General features: G+C 40.1%; 1 protein-coding gene across 4 annotated transcripts in view; it reads right to left on the bottom strand.

Moving 5' to 3' along the window:
* The window catches only part of plxnb3 (plexin B3), an 82,467-nt gene that overhangs the window by 40,697 nt on the left and 19,544 nt on the right, over positions 1-22,226 (bottom strand). Inside the window, exons 1-2 of one of the 4 annotated variants that reach the window (XM_065270236.2) lie at positions 14,450-14,605; positions 2,771-3,887 (exon numbers count right to left, since the gene is read on the bottom strand). In XM_065270236.2, the coding sequence (XP_065126308.2) occupies positions 2,771-3,874 (1,104 nt within the window). In that variant the 5' untranslated portion in view covers positions 3,875-3,887; positions 14,450-14,605. Of the gene's footprint in view, positions 1-2,770; positions 3,891-14,449; positions 14,606-22,226 lie in introns of those variants that run through there. The other 3 variants (XM_065270234.2, XM_065270237.2, XM_065270235.2) reach the window with 3 other exon arrangements.

A 22,226-nucleotide genomic window follows, 5' to 3' on the forward strand; every position in this document is an offset into this window, starting at 1 on the left:
TATAAATATTTCCATGTCAACCCAAATCCAGATGTTGAGGTAATGAAAATTTCCCCCTTAAATGTGGAAAACAACAAAATTGGTTTGTATGATGTCATTTAATATCATGTGCAAAATAGTACATGAAGAGATGTTTGTAACTGTATGCTGCTTATTTTGATACTTTTACATTACATTTAGTTTTTTTATCAAAATGTTTCATGACACCTCATAAGTCTAATTTCGCGAGAATCACCCATGTAAGGGCTTTTTCTGATATTTCAAAGCGATTTATGAAATAAGGTCGCGCAACTTTCATACGATTGCAAAATGAACCAAAAATGTAAAAGTTGTGAAAAAACCAGTGTTGGGAACGTTACTTTAAAAAAGTAATCAGTTATAGTTACTAATTACTTCTCACAAATAGTAACTGAGTTAGTAACTGCGTTACATTATTATAAAAGTAATTAATTACCAGGAAAAGTAATTACTGCGTTACTTAAAAAAAATTTAATATTTCAAATAACTTGAATGCCCCTTACAAAATTAAATATGTTAAATGACTAAAATGAATACTAAAGAGAAATCACAAATTTTTTGGCAGCATGTGACGATGTGAGGTGCTTTATTAGATCAGAATTACTTGCCACAGACGTGGAGAGACTTTTTCTTCATGGGCATAAGTTGCACATTACACAAACATTCTTGCCTTTCACCTCAACAATGGAAAAGTAGTGCTTTATACTTCGTGTTTGCGACCGCTACCTTTGAGCTTGTTGTACTTGCCATCGCCCTGTCGCCGGTGTTTTCGGAGTGATTGATGCGCGATGACCGGGCTGCATGTCAGTGCTTTGAGATGGGGCACAGTCAGCAGCAGCACCGCTGCTCGTTGAGAAGACAAAACGACGCGTATTTTCATGTCAGTCTACAAAAGTCTCCAACCATGCCAGAAAAGATAGCTAGATTTGTCCTATAAAGTCGCTAAAGTGATAGAAAGTTGCTAAATCTAGCGACAAAGTGACCAAGTTGCTCAGACTTTTTAACACTGCTGCTCGCTTCTCGGACTTGGACTGCGCGGGTGGGCGGGCCTTTTTGTGAACTCTGCCTCTGGTTGGCTACCGATGGAAATTAAGCCAATCATCATCCGTTATGTTTCTCACAACACACACAAGAGAAAAACAGTGTTTGGCTGAGAGACTGAGCATACGCGGCTGAAAATCACTATTCACTACAGTAAGATCAATTTTAGTAACGCGCAGCATTTTAATGTCAGTAACGATAACGGCGTTATAACGGGGGAAACAGTAATTTATTTGATTACTCGTTACTGAAAAAAATAACGCAGTTACTAAAGCTAATTACTTATAACGCCGTTATTCCCATCACTGGAAAAAACGCTTCAGTTTTATCAATGAAAGCCTAAAGAGTGCACTGTACACTGTGTGTTCGGGCTAGAAATCATGTCCTATGTTAAAACATTGTGCTCGATACATGACACATTATATCATCAGGCGGATAGTAGGCGGTGTTTTGTAGCTGTTAGAACTCATACGACAACAAGCACGTGTACACCACAAAAGCAATCCGATCGAATGCGTGGTAGAAAGTGAAAGAGCTCAAAACTTTCACACACCATTTATACCTGTATTTAGCGTCGGCCACTTGTGATCCGATCGACCAAAACGCATCTAATACCAGATGTAAACACCTTCTTTAAGGTCACAGGTTCAATGGACTTTTGTGTGTGATAGTCAGTGTTCAGTGGAGATATGGGTCAGTAGTACTTAAATCAGCTGCTACACTGAGATGGATTAAACCCCCGTCCCAAATCTATACACACATACACAAACCATTACTTCATATTTCCAAGCTTCTACTAACAAAATGGACACAAATATAAAATTAAGCACCTGTACCTCCTTCCATCTCTTTTCATATACAATACAATAACAATAAAAAAACCTGTATACCCAAATTTAACATCATCTCACAGCTAACCAAAAAGTTTGTATATATAGTGTTCCTGTAGCTCATTTTGTAGAGCATTCCAGATGTGCAAAAGCCATGGGTTTGATCCCAGAAACACAGATTTTGATGCAAAAAATCGTTTTGGATAAAAGTATCTGCCAAATGCATAAACATAAATGTAGACATCTGGGTCTGTGCTCCATTGCTACAGTTGCATTTGTTGCACTGTGTGGATAAACACTAGTTCAGGCAGCTGGACGTTAATCTGCGTCAGCAGTGAGGCAGCTGCCACTTGCCCGGACCTACACCCCCATGACAACAACCCAGTTGACCCTGATCTGTCGCCAAGAAACCATGCCATCCCGCTGTCTTACACAACCCAGCTAATGGCCCGATCTCTCATGGTTTTTCCGGCTGTATTCCTACTTAGCGCTCTTTAGCCACGGATTTAACCATCATTAAAACTGCTACGCTTGTGCTGCCACTCCCTTCATTTGCAAGCATGTTTTAAATCCGCCCTGAGATAAGAGGGTACGATTGGCTGAGCCTGTTAATGTAAGTAAATGTGAGCGCAAGCTACCTGCCAAAAAGCATTAAATGCTGCTCTCTTATTGGCTAATATTGGAATTAAAGATCTAAAGAGGAGTTTACTCTAGATGGTGGGCTGGATTTCATCCTGAACAATAAAAGGCAAACAGCAACATTTTAATTTCAATGGATCATTTGGCACGGGCATCAAAGGCCCTTTGAGAACGAGCTGATGAATTTCGAGCAGTTCTAATCCTCATTGAGCAATGACTGCAAATCTAGACCAGCGACTTACCTGCGGGAGTTTCAGACAGCTGGAGGACAATTCGTACGCGATATAAGCCTTCTCCTTGTTATTGGAATCCTTTCCCTCCTGTGTGTAACACAAGAGTTGGGCAGCATGCAGGGCTTTATCCAGATCTTCTACCTTGTACACACAAAGATCCGACCTGTCTGTAGTTGTGGGGGTCGAAGCTTGCCCCATGGCCATGGCCACAAACAGAGTAGGATGTTCCCGGTGTGTGCCAAGCACGGCCGCTTGTGCCAAATTATATCCTACGCCGCAGGAAAGTGGCACCTCCACGTAAGAGTAGAAATTAGGGTCACCCGCACAGAGTCTCGAAACGTATGTCCGGTAGTCTCGTTTACCCAATATGCCACGGCGAGAGAAAATGAAGTAGACGTAATTGTTGTGTTTGAAGGTTTTTACGAAGTTATTGTTGTATTCTGAATAGCTACCAACGACCAGCTTACCAAGTTCTTCGTGGGAGAACGCTGGCGCAGAATGTTGCGGTATTGAGGCCAAACGTCGCATTGTGATTGGAGGAATGCCACCGGGCCCTTTGCTGGTGTAACCCCGACCGACCAGCATAAGCCGAACTCCTTTCTGCTCCACCACCACGCCCACCGTGGACACGCGAGGGTCATTCGCAGCCACATACTGAGTGTCCACGGGATTGTCCGTCTTGTACAGGATCTGAGAGATGTTGTCAAGGCTCCGCTTTTCGCAGATCCCCTGCAGCACCGTCCCACACACGATAAGGCTCTTTGGCTCCCCTCCCTCGACCTCTTCTAGCAACAGAAGTTTGTTGGTGTTGTCCGTGATTTCAGCCTGGGTGCAATCGATGGGGTCGATGGGGGGCAGGCAATCAGGGCTGTCCAGTTTAGGTCCCGTTTTGCCCCAGGAAAGCAGCTGCAAGTCTGCCGAGAGGTGATAAAGCACGTTAACCGCCCCCACGTAGACGTGACCCGAGCGGGTGTCGAGCAGAAGGTGATTGAGGCGGGAGCCATTGAAGGAGATGAATGTCGGGACGCTCTGAAGATGACCGTGGGCCAGGGGAAGTACCAGAGGCCACCACAAGATGGCGAGGAGCAGCAACAGGGGAGCAGCAGCCGGCATGGCACCCCGTCACCTGCTGAAAGAGAGAGAAAAGGATCAGAAATTAAATTTACAAAGGCGACAGAGATAAAATTTCAAACAGAAAAGAGGAGTCAGAAAGGTTGCATGGGAAAGTGGAGACAACGTTCATGAGAGTGAGGGGGGGGTCAAGATGAAAAAGATTAAAACGACAGTAAGGAAGCAGGATAGAGGCATGGAAAGTCGAGAAACACATGAAAAGGAAGGAAGTCAAAAAGTCAAAGCCAAACTGAGATACTCCATGTCAGCTGAAACCAGAGAGAGGATATGATTCAGATGGATTCACGGAGGGAGATAAACAAATATATAGAGAATGAAAACGAGACGGTCAGGAAAAGAGGATGATAGAAGACAAATGTTATGTTACATTAACAAAAACACCACAGAGAACACCAACTGCTGCACAACACTACGTGGCACAAAGACTACAGGCTTCAAACGCTCTCTTTTGTTCTTCAAAGTCCTGCCACCTTCACATATATTGTTGAATGCATGACTGAGGCTTGCGGTTTTGGTCCAGCTCAATAAAAGGCACGCGTCTGAGACCAAGCACCTTGCAAGAGTACTTGAATCTGATGAAACATAACAGCATACTACATGCAACTCATGTTATCGTTCATATATATTTTGTTGCTTTGGTTGGTCTCAGACCATCTGACTAGCTGTTTAGGCCGAACCAAAATGATGCGAGTAATTTGAACAATCCTTGAAATAATCAAAAAAGTTTAAATTAAAAGATGAGAGAGGGCGAGAGAGCAAAGGGTAGAAAGAAAGCGTGTGCTGATAAAAAGTAAAAGAGCTGTGAAAGAGTTATGTGTTAAATTATGCATGATGCCTGTAGCTGTTGCCATTCTGGTTTTACTGATGAGCTGAGAAAACAGTACAAGTGTTGACTGCTGATTCACAGACGATGCTTTAATCCACCAATCAAAACGCCACGAGAGCCAGCTGTTACATATCAACCTTTGAACGGTAGAGATAGAAAACAAACAAAGAAACAATACGGATCTGATGCCACACCTTAAAAAAACGACATTTCGCTTTTATTCTGGTCCCTAGATATGGCTTTGTAATCCTATACATCACTTCTTTTTCTCTATTAAATCATTTAGAGATGCAATAGCTCACATCTTCACAACAAGCCTCATGAATATTTTTTGGGGAAAAAGACGACCATTCAGAGCAAGAAGATGAAACGTACTGCAGCATTACTTTAATACGGGCTCGATCATTCCTATTCATCCAAAAAGTCAGAGCAAAGCAATAAAAAATGAGTACAAGATGGCAATAGATCAGTTTTCAATAACGATACATAAAAAATAAAAAATTGAGAGATACATCATATCCCAATGTAATATTGTACCGCCAGGTCCCCGCTGATTTGTAAGAGCGATGCTTTAGCGAGAACCAATAAAAGTCAAGTCTAGATAGAGGCTTGACTAATTTCTGCCAATACTGAACACGATTTCAATTTTGAAGGAGAAAAAGCATCAGAGGACACCCTGTTTCTGAGCGAGAAAGTTACGGATGGAAAAAGTGAGAAAGATTCATCTTTAATTCATATCACAGCAGACACAGAAGTCTTGAGGGCCTCGTATATGAGAGATGAAGAGAAGGAAAAAACTCAGAGAAACTGCAGTCTATCTGTATGCATAACATTTTACCTCGTCTCTACCTTCAAAGGGCTTCTGGGTAAGAAAAGGACAGTTTGACACGCTGGTAAGATTAGCCACTTCTTTTCAATTAAGCTTAGCATAGGAGAGTTCACACGTCAGTTTGTTTATAACGATTGAAAGCCGAGCACCGCTCTGTACGGAGACTCGGGTCTCGCTAGCTTACGGCCTCATGCTGGCCACGTTCAATGAACGCGATCAAAAGGAATGAGCTATGGGAGGATACGGTTTGATTTTTTTATCCTCGGTCACTATCTGCTTCGTCAAGGTCTCTGGAAAAGCTAAATGATGCTGACTTGTATCTGAAGTGGAAGAAACTCTTTAATGATGGACTTTACAAAGTCAGCAAATGCTTTGAAAGAGGTAATTTCATGAAATATTTAATTTCCTTTGATCATCTCATAAAAAACTAAAGAGTTTGATGTACGCTACTATGTGAACAAATTCAAACTAAAGTGAACAAAGTTAAGGAAATTAATTTTATTGAAATTAAGCTGGAAAATCAGGTCATGTAAGATGTCGAATTGCACCACGATAAGGAGGTTTGCCAACCACAAGAGGATATTTACATATGGTTTTGAAAGCTCAACTGTAGCTCAACTGGCACAGCACTATGCTAACAGCACAAAGGTCATCTTGGGTTTGATTTAAATGGTGATACAAGTACTAAAAAATGTACACATTGAATGCACTGAAAGTTATTTTGGGTTTTTCAAATACATAAAATGTAAAAAGTAAAAGGTACACTAGCACAAGAGTCAAAGCAAGGGTGCAAAAAAACTTTACTATTATAAATGTTTAATATATGTATTTTCATTTGAATAGAGCTGCGTTATCGCTTTTGGACATTTTTGAATAAAACAACGCCTCTTCTTCTTCTTCGTTAGATAACTCCTCTCCAGGGGGCTTACGGGATAAAGTGTCCATCGAATGAACACTTCAGGATCTTTTCGCCTACTGTTTTTGAAATACTATGAATTCGGACATACTATTCGCTAGGGCTGCACAATATTAAGCGATAAACTATCATTATCGTGATAACAGTATAAGCGATATCTATTTCGCAAAGAGTTGTGATCATTGTTGGGGAAAGTTACTTTTAAAAGTAATGCATTACAATATTAAGTTACTCCCAAAAAAGTAACTAATTGCGTTACTTAGTTACTTTTCATGGAAAGTAATGCTTGCGTTACTTTTTAGTTACCTTTGCCTTACTTTATCCGGGCTGAGGCTTGATCTCTTTCAGGGCTTGCAGGTGTTTTTATTACTGAAAAGTTCTGCATTCAGAAATTGCATATTTCATCACAAAAATGTCGAGCTCAAACTGTCTGACTCAAACTGTTTGCACACAGGCGTGTACGTATAGAGTGCAAAATCTGACTATGTTTAGTTTAATTAATAATTTTTTAATCAAATTAATTAAACTAAAAAAGTAACTTGGATTACTTTTTGAAAAAGTAACTCAAATATTAATGTGTACATTTAAAAAGTAATGTGTTACTTTACTCGTTACTTCAGAAAATAATATTATTACGTAATGCACGTTACTTGTAATGCGTTACCCCCAACATTGGTTTTGATAACTTAAATTTATTTTACATGTCTATCATTTGTGTGTTGTATGCTTAGACTGTCCAACTTAGACCAATAAGAAAAGACCTTACTATATAACCGACAAATAGGTCTTATACCATTTTACTTTTGGCTAAACTGCAGGGGCAATGGTAAACCTAGCGGCTGAAACAATGACATCAACGAACTTGTGCCTGAAAATAGCTTTTTTTACCTGAATAAGATGTAATTACATCAGAAGAATATGTATTACCTGTTTATTTCAGAATGATAATGACATATCTAAATGATTAAAAAAAAAATAGCTAATAAAAATAGCATCTCTCCAGGAAAGCGATATATAGCGCAAGTCATATCATTATCGCAACAGCCGAATATTGCATATTTGCTCAACACCGTGCAGCCCTACTATTCGCCTATACTATTGCCTATTGCTTTTTGCCTACTACTACGGTTTCGGCCGCAGTGTAAGTTTCAAGTAAATAAATCCTAATGTGGCTGCTATCTTCTCACCGATTTAAGTCAAGAGTAGGGCTAAAATATTTACCAGAAGCACCCCAAATGTGCATATCGCAATACACTAGGGCAGCACGATAAATCTCATGCGATATCATGCGCATCTCGTCAGTAATGCCGGTTCCTTGATTAGTAATAAATCGCCATCGCCTGTTTTCAGATGGAGCAGCATTTACTACACACAGCCGTAGTTCAGTGACAAGCTGGGCCATATCGCATGCGATATGTCCGTGATAATTAATGCAAAATTGCCCCTCTTGTCAGTGAACTACGGCTCTGTGTAGTAAATCCCGCTTCATCTGAAAGCAGGTGATGGCGATTTATTACTAATCAAGGAACCGATTACTGACGAGATGTGCGTGACAATCACATGCGATTTATTATGCAGCCCTGCAATACACATATCGCAATGGTTTGCAATAACTAAATTATTTAAAAATATATATTTTTAAAAGGTTATGTAACATAAGTTTTAGGTCGATGCAGATAACAGAGAGACTGTGAAACCACATTCCATTTTTAATTATTATTTAAGTTGATTTAACAAACAAAGCATTATTGTATTGCATATCCCATCATTTAGCAAATTATCACTAGAGTGGCAACCATCAACCGGCCAGAGACCAGAATTGGCAGATTTTACGCATTTTCAGACGGACCGATAATCGGCTTGTCAGTCTCACGACATTCCGATTTCGAGCCGGTCCTTTTGTTGCCAGTGGCGCAAACAACAACGCACACTCACAGTTAGTGCTGTGTTCAAAATATCGATACGACGATACATCGTCATGGGCGCCTGACGATGCGCGCATCGATACAGCACCTTCCGTAACGATTCGGATGTACTTTTGAAAGTAACGTGACGAATTGCTGTTGATCCGTGATCCATATGGAAAGGACGCATGTGTCCCGCGGAGTATGTAGAGTTAAAGGTGGCGGGGTATACTTTCACTTTGCGTGTCTGTCTCGCTGGCACACGTGTCTGCATAGTGAGCCGCATACTCGCGCTCTCTCTCGCGTGCGCGCGCATTAAAGTCAATGAGTTCAGTATGAAAGCGCAGATATCTTAGCCTATACTACTGCAAAGTGCTTTATTAGCCATGCTCTTATAAAACAGTACTAACGCATTTGAGAAGAAACACGACAAAGATTTGCATGTGAAAAGTGTACGTCTAGAGAAGAGATACAGAGCTACTTCAAACTATAACTGTCACATTAATAATCTGATTTCTATTAAATAGTATTAAGTCTGACTGCATGTTTATAGATATATTCTTAGATGTAGAATAATGAGAGACAAGAGTAAGGCACCATCTTTGTAAAACTGCTTTAAAAAAACCATAAGTTAAGTACTAACTCTGGGATTTTAAATATTTCTAATAGCTAATAAACAAAACACAACTGTTACAAAACGGCTTATTCAATGTACAATAAACAAATAATAATAATAATAATAATGTTACTAAATTCTGAACAAAAATGTAATTCAAAATAGTCTTGTATCGTGATGCGCATCGTATCAGGACCCTTGTATCGGGATACGTATCGTATCGGGGAATTGTTGGCGATACACAGCCCTACTCACAGTGGAAGCTGCACCCGACTGTTATCCAACAGCAGCATTAATTTAATTTCCGTACCTGGAAACGTGACAACAACATTACATCTTGACTGAAAAGAGGTGAGAGCACGACACAGCTAAATCGCTAAAATGAAAGCAAAAGATTTTAAGCTGCTTATTGATGAATATTCGTGCTTTGACTGGACGTGCTGTTATGATGGTGCGCATCCACAGCGGGAGTTAAACTTTCTGTCCAGTACATAACTTAGGTAAAGTCTTGCATGTTGTGTAAATAGATGCACATTTGGGTGAAAGTGAAATGTTTAATTATTTTCGTCGTAATTATTTTTTTCATTTTTTATAAAAATAAAGTGGATTTTTGTTTGTACCCTATATGCCGTCAATTAGAATTCTTAGAAATAAAATCGGAATCAGCAGGTCACGCCTACAGAAAAACCGGAAACCGAAATCGGTGCATCTCTAGTTATCGCATGGCGCACATCGCATTTTCCCTTCAATATCAGGCAGCCCTAGTCAAGAGAAGGGCGTTTACCACCAGATCAGGATGAAAAAAAACGAATAGAGGATGCCAAACTGTATCGGGGCGGATAGCAAAAGTTGAAAATGCACCCCATGCGCTGTCTTTCCTACACAGATACTCCCAACAGCAGTAGACAGGGTAAGAAGAGAGCAGAACAAAAGTGCGTTACAATCGAGTCGGCTGGAGGTCTCTCATACTGTCAAAACATGCAATTTCACAGCTTGAATTTAGGTCGAGCTTTTGCAGCATCAGCATTCATCTCCATTTTTTCACTTAAATTGTAATAAACGTTTCGGGGATCTTGGGAGAGAGAGAACACAGTCTCCATTGAAGAGAGAGAAGAAGCTACCGCCTTTGTGCAAAGAAATGGAAAAAGAGCCGAATATATATTGGAGACGAGCTCTTCCTTGCACATACACACAAAGAACTGGGATCTGACAAAGGGAGGGATGCAAATGGAAGTTGATTTTGCGGAATACTATTGGAAAACCCAACCAATAGCTATAATAGTGAACGTATGCGGCTAATATCAGGTTTTTAGAGTAAGTAATGGCGCTAACAGAGTTCATCGCTACTGATCGAGGCAAAATCCTTTCCACTGCGTGTGGACCTATGACCCTGACTGAGAGCGCCTGTGCCGCCCATCTCTTCAGTCCGCCTGCATCTTCCTGTTTAATCTCCATAAACTTCCTGTGCTAGACAGCAGCATATTAGAAAAGCACATAGTCGTTAAGTTGCCAAGTTCACTCAGCATTCATTACCCCAGAAAGACACACACCAGCAATTATAGCGTGTATGCGTGTCTAATTCTTGACTACGCCATTTAATGGCACACTAAACACGATAGCAGACACAAAGCTTGCTCAGACACACACATGCTTTCAGACAGACATTCATATAAAGGCATGCAAAAATTGAAGGACATCGCACAAAGCACCTAGCCAGTGCATTCAGATGCGAAGTAGAAAACGAATCTCTGTGCTTTATACGCTTTGGAGACCCTGACTTCTCCATGGGGGGAGACATGTGAACCCCACCCATGCAGCCATGCTGTATGTTTGCATTATCAGAGGAAGGAATCGTCCTGGCAAGCTTTCACTATGGATTTGACAAAACGTCACTACTAATTTAAAGCAGAGTGCATGAACTGATACGGTTACAATTTTTAGGGAGTCTAAATTGGGCCATAGACAATGAGATGGGGGCAATCAATAAGTTTTATTCTTACCTTTGTCCTCTCGAGTATTGCATATTTGCTCATACCGTTACGTCTAACGGAGCTTCACTGTCAAATTCTGCACGTGCCAGCAGATTGTAGATTTATGAATGCTAAATTACTTCATTGTTGCCTGATGGAAAAAAGCCACTCATGACATTTTTGCTCGATTGCAGTCCATTTCTCGTGAGGCCAAGACGTCCGCATCCCATTTGTGTCAGTTCATGCCGCACACAGAGGGCAACGCGGGTGGGTCATCGAATTGAGCGGGGACAGAGAGATAATGCCATGCTAAAGCAGATGTCATGCTGAGGAATTTGACTGGAAACAAAGCCGGAGACAAGACAAAGATATGCATCCTTTGTTTAAAAGCTTTGATCTGCAATGCTTAGATGCAATGTAATGGTGATGTACTTTACAATATTGCATGTGCCAGCAGATTTGTGAATAATGAATGCTAATTACTCCAATCTTACAAAAACCCAATCAAGTCACGACAGGACGTTATTGGCTAACTGCGGTCACAATCTCATAGGTTTAAGGTGTGAACTTTCAATGCAAGACTTTTACAATCGCTTTTTTATGTTACTTAAAGCGGGCAACTCTCAGACTCACCACGCTAAGGCAGGTGTCAAGGTGAGGAAAATGAAAAAAATAAAAATAAACCTGGTAGACAGACAAAGCATCTTGCAATTCATATCACCATCTCACTGAGATGGGCATGCTGCGGAGACGCTGCTTATTATTATAGCGCCCGCATTGGCTCTTTGAATGCGAACTAAAAGTGAGAGTGACTAGGAATTTACAAGTCTCTTTGATCCAAGGCATGAAAGTGTCAATGTGTGAGTATGAGAGAGAGAGAGAGAGAGAGAGAGAGAGAGAGAGAGAGAGAGAGAGAGAGAGAGCATGCCTGGGGTGTGCAGTGGTTAATCACCACCTATGTGTGCAAAAAGGGGGGCAAGCTCTCATTTCCATACTCTACGCCCAAATGGGGGGGTGATACTTTGGGAAATATGGGAACAGAGGAGTGTGGGTAGACAGAGAAGGTAGGAAAATTGAAAGAAAAAAAGAAAAAAGCACCTAGCTATTTGATAAACGGAAAGCCTGAGAGAACGGGAGTGTGATAAAATACAGCGATTAGCAATGTAATCTCTTACATATTTTATTGCCGACAGTTGTACGATACTCAGATTTCTAATATTTTACCGAACAATCTGGGTTTTGCATTTAGTCAATCTTCATTTTCGTTCCATCTCGCTCTCTCCACGACATCTAAACTATCTTTATCTCTCTGTGGCAATCTGTCCTCCAAAACCACCTCTTCATCTCTTCTTTATACTCTCCAACTGAGCTCATGAATATTTCGCACATTTTTCACACACGCTCGATATCTGATATCATCGGGGCGTTTCGGCAAGGATAGTCTGCCAGTGAGTGGAGGTTAGCGGGGTGCTGTGGTGCGCTGTTCGGGTCCTGAAGGAATTTCTGGTGGAGGAAAAAAAACACGGATGCAGACAAACGAAGTGAGTAAGGCGACCAATCATCTTCGACTCCCTGTAATTATCACCTCTCCAAACAAACAAATATGATGACATCTTATTTTCATGGTAATGAGGCATAATGGCCACAATGGGAGATATAATGATGTTAAAGCACAGCATTCATCACAGGAAGAGTTTACGAGAAAACAACACGGGCTACTTTCGGAAAGCAATCACAGTATAGCTTTGGATAAAAAAAGCGGCATTTCAATTTTTACGGTGATTGAATTCAACAGTTCTGGTGGGTTAGTGAGGTTCACATCTATATTCATAAGCTGGATAAGTGCGAGAAGTGCATCTACACTCTGTGAATTTTAAAAACAGTTCTGGAACCATCAACCGTATGATGATGATTATTAGGTTTCACCTTCAGCTCTAATTTTCACACTACCAGACGCAAACGGCCCTACTGCTTTCATCACCACCTTGACAAGCATCTGCGTGCATAAAAATGCAACATTAATTACGTGATGCTGGCAGATAAACACTCTCACGCCAGTGAAAATGACAGGAAGGGAGCTGCCGACTACTTCTTACATTGCACACCCTATTTAATAGCTGTTTTAGTAGCTGCAAACAACAAAAACAGCTGTATGTTTTCGTCTGCCCGGCTGGGGACCGTAATAGCTTTGAATGAAGGTTCCCCGATGTGTTTACAAGCCACTTTACTGGATAAGGGTTGCCTTTGAAGATGTGAAAATATGCACAACAAGTGCGTTTTCGAATTAAGCACTAAACTTCTTTGTGGGCACCGGGTGCCTGAGACAATACCGAAAAGCACAAAAAGCAGCAAATTACACACCCCATATGCTAAGCGCAAGGTGAAAACCCACCTCTCCTGAGGGAGCGGGAGGGAGGAGGCGTTTAGAGGAGAGACAATGGAGTCATAACAAGAGGGGGTGTGGAGACCGTGCGTGCGTGAAAAGAAACCGAGAGAGTTCAGATTTCATTGCTGCGGGTCTGAAACTTGGTAAAGCTCGGTGAAAAAACAATCCCAATTGTGACTTCTGGAGCGGCACGTCACACCTCCCAGAGGGAGCGGCACGTCACACCTCCCAGTGGGAGCGATACAATAACCACAAGCTGCTGATACAAAGCCTGGATAACCACTGAGTAAATGTGTGATTAAGCATGTAGTTATCTTCCAATTAAGTCTGAATACATTAGATACACTCCACAACAGGTTACTGTGTCATTTGGTGGTCTCCGACTAGTCATCTTAGACTAATTAAGAGTCTTGAGACTTTGCTTGGAAACTTCATGCACATCTGTCTAATGATATTTATCTGATGTTATGTATATAGAACATGTATAGACAAATAACACCTGGTTATTGTTATAAACAAAGGCAAAGAGATGCAATTAGTTTAGTTTAATGATTCTCAGCTAGTTTGTAAACCACACCTCAACCACATATAACTGAATAAAGATGAAAAACATTTTGCTTTTGTATATTGCAGGAAGCTTGTCAGTACATTAAAACTGAATGCAAAAATCAATAAATATTCATAGAGGTCTGCAGTAAAACATTTAAAAAGATTTTAAAACATAAAGAAAGAACATAGCATGCTGAACAACGTGCAGAAGACAAAGATAAACTGTTTAGTGCTCTGACGGAAAGTATGAAGCTAAATGATAGTCATTAAATAATAACAATACTATAATCCACTATCACTGACATTAATATTTGATCAACTCGAGATCATTTAGCAACTTCCCTACATACACTTCCTCTCAAGTTAATACAACAATCCTAAAGAAATCACGCAGAACAATGCTATTCTTCAACTTTTTAACTTTTAAAGCAATTATTTATAAATAAAAAGCAGAAACAGAACGTGGTCGGTATATATCTGAAACGCATAAGCAACACAATTAAGAGCTAGCAAACAAAAAAAAACACAGAACAAAATTACCCAGCGGATTATTTTACTCACTTCAATCAGAGGCAATGCGTTTCATCTCCTTTGAAGTCAGAACGAAACTCGTGTTATTTTTAACAACAACAGCAAAAGCGTTTGAAAGTGAAGCCGGTAAATCCCATTACGCGTGTGTTACATTATTGTTGCGAAGCGCTTCAGACTCGCACGAGAAGCTGAAAGCGTCTGTGGGGGAGTGGGCGGGGCTTTCCCAACACGTCAGGAAGCGGTTTCAATGGAGCGCTGGTGGAGAGGGCGTGGCTTCGTCTTACTTGAGGGGAGAAACTACAGGTGAATAAAATAATTTTGCCTTCGTTTTGGCACTTGTAAAATGGCTCTAATACTTGGCAGATATCACTAAGATAAGTGTTGTGAGAAACCACGCCAATGTTAGGGCTCTGTAAACTGTTTAGGGAAGCGCCTCGACCTTTTAATAAAACGTACGTATCCAATCATACGCGCTCAATGCCTGTCAATCATTTAGCTTGTTGAATGCAGGCGGGCGGGGTTTTGGAGAGAGGGCGTGATGTTTAAGTTAACCAAATGACTAAAATTAGTACTTTTAGTTAAAATGAAACTTGTGCACATAGTAATAACAATATAATATTTTCTAAATTGTGTGTTTAGACTTTTGTGTGCATTTAACTTTTGTGGGCATAATCTTATTAAACATGCACAAATTAATAAAAAAGTCACAGCATTATTCACAAATAATGTTTATTTATAAATAACTTAATTTGACTTTTTTGTACTAATAAGATTTATAAAATGATCATTCACGTTGCATTTCATCAAAAATACAATTTTTGCCATTTAAAGGCTCTCTAAGCGAATCTGCGAGACGTTAGTTATTGTTGACGTTTGAATCTGTTTTCAAACAGACGGAGCGTAGCTAACTCCTCCCCCTCCCCCTCCCTTCCGTGCTTTCATGAACGCGCCCAACCCCCACCCCCAAATCCTTCTTGTCGTTTATTGGCTGGAATACTTCGTTTTGTTTTGTGAGCTAGGTTTGGCCATTTGTTGATATTGCCGTTTGTGAAGCCTGGGCTGTCTACAGAGATCGCGTTTTTTTACAGTTTGATCAGCGGACAGGCAGCAAGCAGATAGTGAGGAGATGTTTCCGGTATGTAACAAAAAATGTTTTATGGTCTAAAACGCTTCAATTCGCTTAGAGCACCTTTAAATAATAAAATAGTTCCTATAATGCTATTCAATTGCTCAATCACACAAAATGAAGGGCATGCACCTGTTACCCAACATTAAAGGATTAGTCAATTTTCTTAAAAAAAAAACCAAAAAAACATTCCAGATGATTTATTCACCAACATGTCATCCAAAATGTTGATGTCTTTCTTTGTTCAGTCTGGAAGAATTTATGTTTTTTGAGGAAAACATTGCAGGATTTTTTTCATTTTAATGAACTTTAATGGACCCCAACACGTAACAGATTTAATGCAGTTTAAAATTGCAGTTTCAAAGGACTCTAAACGATCCTAAACGAGGCATAAGGGTATTATCTAGCGAAACGATTGCCATTTTTGACAAGAAAAATTAAAAATATGCACTTTTAAACCACAACTTCTCGTCTATCTCCGGTCATGTGATGCACAATACGTCATTACGTGAAGAGGTCACGGAGGACGTATGCGAAACTACGCCACAGTGTTTACAAGTGTGGAGAAAGAGGACCATTCCGACGTTGCTGTATGTGTAATGATACTAATTAATTTTTTGTGTCAGTTTATTGTTTTAAATGGTCCGCAAATGTGCGTTTCATATGTAACACGTGACGTTCCACGACATTACGCAATTACGTGAGGTCGCGCTTGTGCATCACATGACCGGATATAGATGAAAAGTTGTGGTTAATAGTGCATATTTTTTATTTTTCTTGTCAAAAATGACAATCGTTTCGCTAGATAAGACCCTTATGCCTCGTTTGGGATCGCTTAGAGTCCTTTGAAACTCTGTTGAAACTGCATTTTTTAATGAATTTTAAACTACGTGTTGGGGTCCATTAAAGTCCATTAAAATCCTGGAATGTTTTCCTCAAAAAACATAATTTCTTCTTGACTGAACAAAGACAGACATCAACATTTTGGATGACATGGTGGTGAGTAAATTATCTGTTTAAAAAAAAAAATGGACTAATCCTTTAATATACAAAATATAAATGATGTTGGCTATTATTTGGTATGCCATTATTTTGGTATCTAAATTTAAATTTAACCTGGCTGTGAGGATATTTAATGTCCACTCCCAGGCGCAAATTTAAAGACATTTAAAGCCAAATCTTAGGTGAATTTCGGGGGTATAAGGGTGGGAGGGTGAGACACGCCTCTGTTCACCGCAGCTGGAGGGAGCAGATGGGGTTTGTCACCCGCGTGTTTCAGCTGCACCGGGGCTTTGACACCAACACTGTCAACTTCTCACAATACCAACTGAAACAAATGCAGATCTCAAACGCACCTCCTTTAATAGATTCTTCGCCATCCGCTGGGCTTCATTTGTCACATGTCACCCTCCTGTGACATTTCCCACGGTGTGTCAACCTGCGAGTTTATTTAAAAAGGACGTGTTTTAAGCACAGTCATTAGTGCAACATATGCACACCTTTCTACAAACTTATTTCTGGAGCTGCGATCAGTTTGGGGCCCCAAAAAATCCAATGGAGAGTCCCGTAACAAAAGCTAAAAGAGGCTGCTTCTTGACACAGCAAAGAAACGAAGATGGCTCATTGTATTTAGTATAGTGCCTGAGAAGAAAGCGATAGAAAGAGAGAGAGCCAGTGAAGGGAAGAGAGAGATGAGAGAGAAGGGTTCCCTAGCGGGTTTACTGATGAGCAGGCATGCGGGGAGTCTAGGGGGGCTCAGCTGGGGCTGTTTGCCCAGCAGTGAACACCCGTCATCAAGAAGCTCATAAAATATTAATCCAGCACACAAAGACGCAGTACTGGAGGCACCAGACTGCGAATAAGACGGACAGAGTGACCAGAAAGAGACAGAAAGTGATGCAGACCGAGCGACAGCAAGTGTAATGAATGGCCACGGAGGGAGGGGGCTGCAGGGTAAAAAAGGGTGACATGCCGTAATTGGGGGGAAATCTGCGCGACGGTGGGTGGAAACTATTATTGGCAGGTGGAACAAAAATGGACGCATCCCTGAAATAATGAAGCGAGGGGGAGGTGAGGTGGGTGGAGATGCGAGGAGACATGGGAGCAATAGATGTGAGAATTGGCTCTCATTTAATTACAATCGCTTTTGAATAAAACGCTTCTGCGTGACAAAGGAACGGAATTAGAAATAGCGACGCATTCCGACTGTGGAGGGCCGTGTTTGGAGGAATGGGCTAGGAGCGTATGTTCGCATAAGAAGTTTTGGCAGCAAACCGAGTGCCCAACAGTTGTCTGTTTACACTCCTGGAGCCAAGGACTGGGCCGACAACAGAACAATGCTGATTTGTTAAAAGGACTCAAACTGGCTCTTCACTACCACATACACACAAAGACAACCAGTGAATGGAGCGCACACACTCGGAGAAGAATGCATCCAATGCACGCACACACACACACACACACACACACACACACACACACACACACACACACAAGCACACACTGGATAAGACATCAATACATATCCAGAGAGCATTAATATTCCGGAACAGAGGGCAAAGCTGTTAGGGCTGCCTAAAAGCAATAATCAATATTATTCAGATGGTTATGGTCAACGGGGAGAGCATTTAAAACTGAAAGGCCAACAGGAATACAGATACTCCAGAAATAAAGGAAACACGAGTAGTAGACACTAGGGCTGACACGATTATGAAATTTGGATGGTGGTTAATTGTCTAATAAATTGTGACGATTAATTGCCTGTTTTATTGCTTTGACATTTAATTCTCATACATTGTTTATGAAATAATTTTCACACATTGTTGTGATTATTTAAATAAAATATTTTGCAAGGTTTACCTGGCAGTAAATATTAATACACATAACACATATTTAAAAGTAATCTGATACTGTCTCGTCTATACAGGCACTGCAGCTCCCCCTTGTGTTTTTTAGAGAGATGTGCAATCATTGAGGTGATCTGAAATCATCGCGAGGAGGTCAAACAATCGCAATGAGACGATTATTTAATGATTTTGACAGCCCTAGTAGACATAAGGGCGATCTAATGTATTGAAAGTGTGACTTACAGTAATTCTGTCATCAGTTACTCACACTTATTATGTCGTTGTCACCTGTGGGTTTTACCACTGACGCAACTAACCTTTAAACTACTGTAACTCGACAAAGCTGTCATTTTTCAACATTGAGATTTATATTCCCTCAAGTATCGAAAAGACCTGGGGTCTCATTTATAAAGCGTGCATACACACAAAACAGGGTTGGAAACTTGCATACACCAGTTCCCATGCAAAGGTTGTGATCTATAAAAAAAACTAACTTGAGGATAACGGGCTTGCAGGGTGGGATCTGAGGATGATTCATGTACGCACACTTGCAGGTGATCTGTGATTTATAAAAGGAACATTGCTTTGTTTTATAAGTCTTAATATTTTTTGGCGTATGCCATTTTTGCCTTTTGTGCGTATACGTAGACTTTTAGTAAGGATCCTACGCACAGTTTTATAAATGAGACCCCAGAAGACCATACGCAAAATCATAGCTTGCTTTTATGACTATGATAATGTACCACTGTTATTGTTCTTACTTGAGCTTCATATAGTTTATTCAAAATGTAAAATTTGTGCATAAGGTTTTGTTATGAGATATGATTTGACAGTATTGTCACTTGGATTGCTATTCCTTCATGAGCATTAGTATTAAAAAAAAACAGGTCAGACACCTATTTTTCTGCAGCTGAAAATAAAGGATGCCATCAGCAAGTTTTGAACTTTGAGGTTTTCATGGTGATGCTAAATGACTCACTGAAGAAGTTCAGCCATCGCCAGTGTTGCACTTGCAAAACCTGCGGTTAAAATGGAAAAAAAATGAAAGCAAGCCACCCACCTGCCAAACAAAGCTTGACAATAAAACACAAAGACTGAGTGCCAAAAAATTTTTTTTGAACAAAATAAGAATGCACAAAATAAAAATATATACTGTATGCACGCCTGTGCCACAGCAGTGCCCAAAACTCAATTAATGGCACCCCAAATTCACTCCACATTCCTCACTCGCTCCACTTTCTTTCCATCACTCGACACAGAACAGTCCAGTCACAAGAAGCCGTTTAAATGCTTAAACCGCATGCCTATTACAATATCAAAGCACGAGTTGATAAAGATGACAGTGTGTATGTTAACGGAAGCGCTGTGACCTCCCCGCGTGTTGGACGACTCTCATCAGGGCCTGAATGGTGCTTCTGTGGCTGGACGTGACTGCTGACCTCCTTCTGCCTTTTTACACGACGAGCCAAATATCTCTCTCTCTTTCGCCCGCTCTGAGCAGAATAATAAGTTGTTGCCGGATCTCTGAATGTTTCGACTCGGTTTGCATGTTTTTACCCAGAAGTCCCTGAGGCGACGGCGTACGAGAAACAAGTTTTCTGCACCTCACATGTGATTTACAGTGTCCTCTTTGGAACGCTTCGTCACAGCGGTTGGCAAACGTTAATTGACTATGAATTGAATATATGAATAATTGATGTGTTGTAGCAAATTTGAACAGTAGGAGAAAAGCAGCAGTTAATGGGACTAAAAAGGAATAAATTTGGCTACTATGTGTGAAACGCTATAGTTTTCTGAAAAAGATGGATTTATACGCGTGACTATAATGACTATTTAAACTAGATTTTCCAACACAATCTCATGGCAATCTGCACATGTTTTACGAGTTGCCTTATTTGCAAAGAATTTGTACGTTTAAATTCATACATTTTGGTACGATCTGCTTTCATCCCAGTGATGTTGGGTTTGGTGGGGGAGTGAGTTAGGGGTTGGGTATCATAACTTTTTCTTTCAATCGTATGTTTTGTATGACTCGTTTCATACAAATTGATGCAAGTTAGCCATCACGTAAAATACGTACAAATTCTCCATCAGGTTGGACAATGCGAGTGGGTGCAAAACCTTTTACCGTTTATATATTCTTTACTTTTACCTATTATATATATATTATTATATGTTACAACTTATGTTGTTATTGTTACTTTTTGTCATAGGTCATAAATGAAAAAATTATTTAAAAAAAGATGCACACTTCTTGTATCCAGTATTTTGCCTTTTAATTACTGATAACTCAAATTTCCTTTTTAATATTTTAAAAACAATTGAAATTTAACATTGCAAGAACCAAATTTTAATAGTTCAACTATGAACTTTTGCTAAAAAGTGCAAGTGTAAATAGTCAACACATGTTGAGCCCTTAAACTTATCTTGTTTATAACGGTTTAATTTTCATAAATCGTTACATTTCAAGTATTCACAACATATAGTCAGTCTTCTCCTAATGACGAACATTGCACTTCATGTTTCATTTTTTAATATTTTAAAGATATATAGGCTAAACCGCCTTTCAATTGTACACTACATCCATACACGACAGTCAGAGTTCGCCCCCTAGTGGCAGTCGCAATGAAATTTCAGTGTAATCGTGAGCTCATTCCAGTGCAAGAGCCTTTAATCTACAAATATATTTATATTTAATAATTAACTTATCAGTAATCAATCGTTTTTAAAAGATTCAATTATTACTGATAAAGTTAAACAAAAAAGGATTAATCATTTTCACCTTGCACACAGTGTTTTGTTTGGGACACACTAAAATGCATCACTTCCAGCTGCTGTGTCGCACAAGTTTACTTTTTTTAATGCATCCAAAGCTCAAATTGGATTCGATAATTAAACACCTGCAGATGGTTGGCACCCCACGCAGCCCATTTCTGTCTCTCTTCCGTTTTTCTGTCATTTGTCATGTGCAGTGAAAAGGTAAAAGTAACCACACTGATTTTAAATTGGACAAAGATGACCGGCAGGCCAGATAAGGATAATTGGAGGGCCGGATTTGGCCCGCGTGCTGCCAGTTGACTAGCACCGTGATAGGGTATATATTTAAAATAAGCAGTTTATCAGTTGAAATATCTAAAAGAATTCAAATAAGATAAATTTAGCAAAACTCAAACACTGCAACTTATACATATACGTGCGTTTCGTCCTAAGGAACTGGCAGATTGATTTATTGTTTTACAAGCAAACAAGAAAAATCACTTACAGTTTATATAACATATAGGCTATGATGTTGTTAAAGATGTTATCTTAGTCTGATCCTGTCGGGGTCAAAATGAAGGACAGACCCCCTCACACACTTTCTTGCTATCGCACTGTAGTTGGTTAAAAAAGGATAAAAGACTGATATTTGAAAACAGATCCCAAAACTCTATAGTGTTCACTGTGACCCTCAGTAGACTTACCAAAGCCTGAGGCAACATACACAGTGAAAGAATGAGATGGAGAGAGAGAGAGAGAGAAAGAGAGGGAAAAAAGAGGGAATGAGGGAGAGAGAGAGCTCACCTCAATATCATTAATGTGGCAAAACAGGTTTGACAACAGATGCAAACAACATAGCAGTGTAACATGAGAACATATTTGATCCCTGAAAACTCTCAATTACTTGGAAACGGATGTTATTGCACCGAGAGCCCCTCATACTAAAACACCGTTTTTTATTACCCAAACCTACAGTGCACAAGGAGACCCCGGAAGCATTGTCATAAATCAAAAGAGATTCAATTACAAAGAGCACATTGCGGCACGATTGTATCAGAAGTGCTGAAATGGGAGCAAA

Source organism: Paramisgurnus dabryanus, chromosome 11, assembly GCF_030506205.2.
Source record: "Paramisgurnus dabryanus chromosome 11, PD_genome_1.1, whole genome shotgun sequence".
Classification (NCBI taxonomy): Eukaryota; Metazoa; Chordata; class Actinopteri; order Cypriniformes; family Cobitidae; genus Paramisgurnus; species Paramisgurnus dabryanus.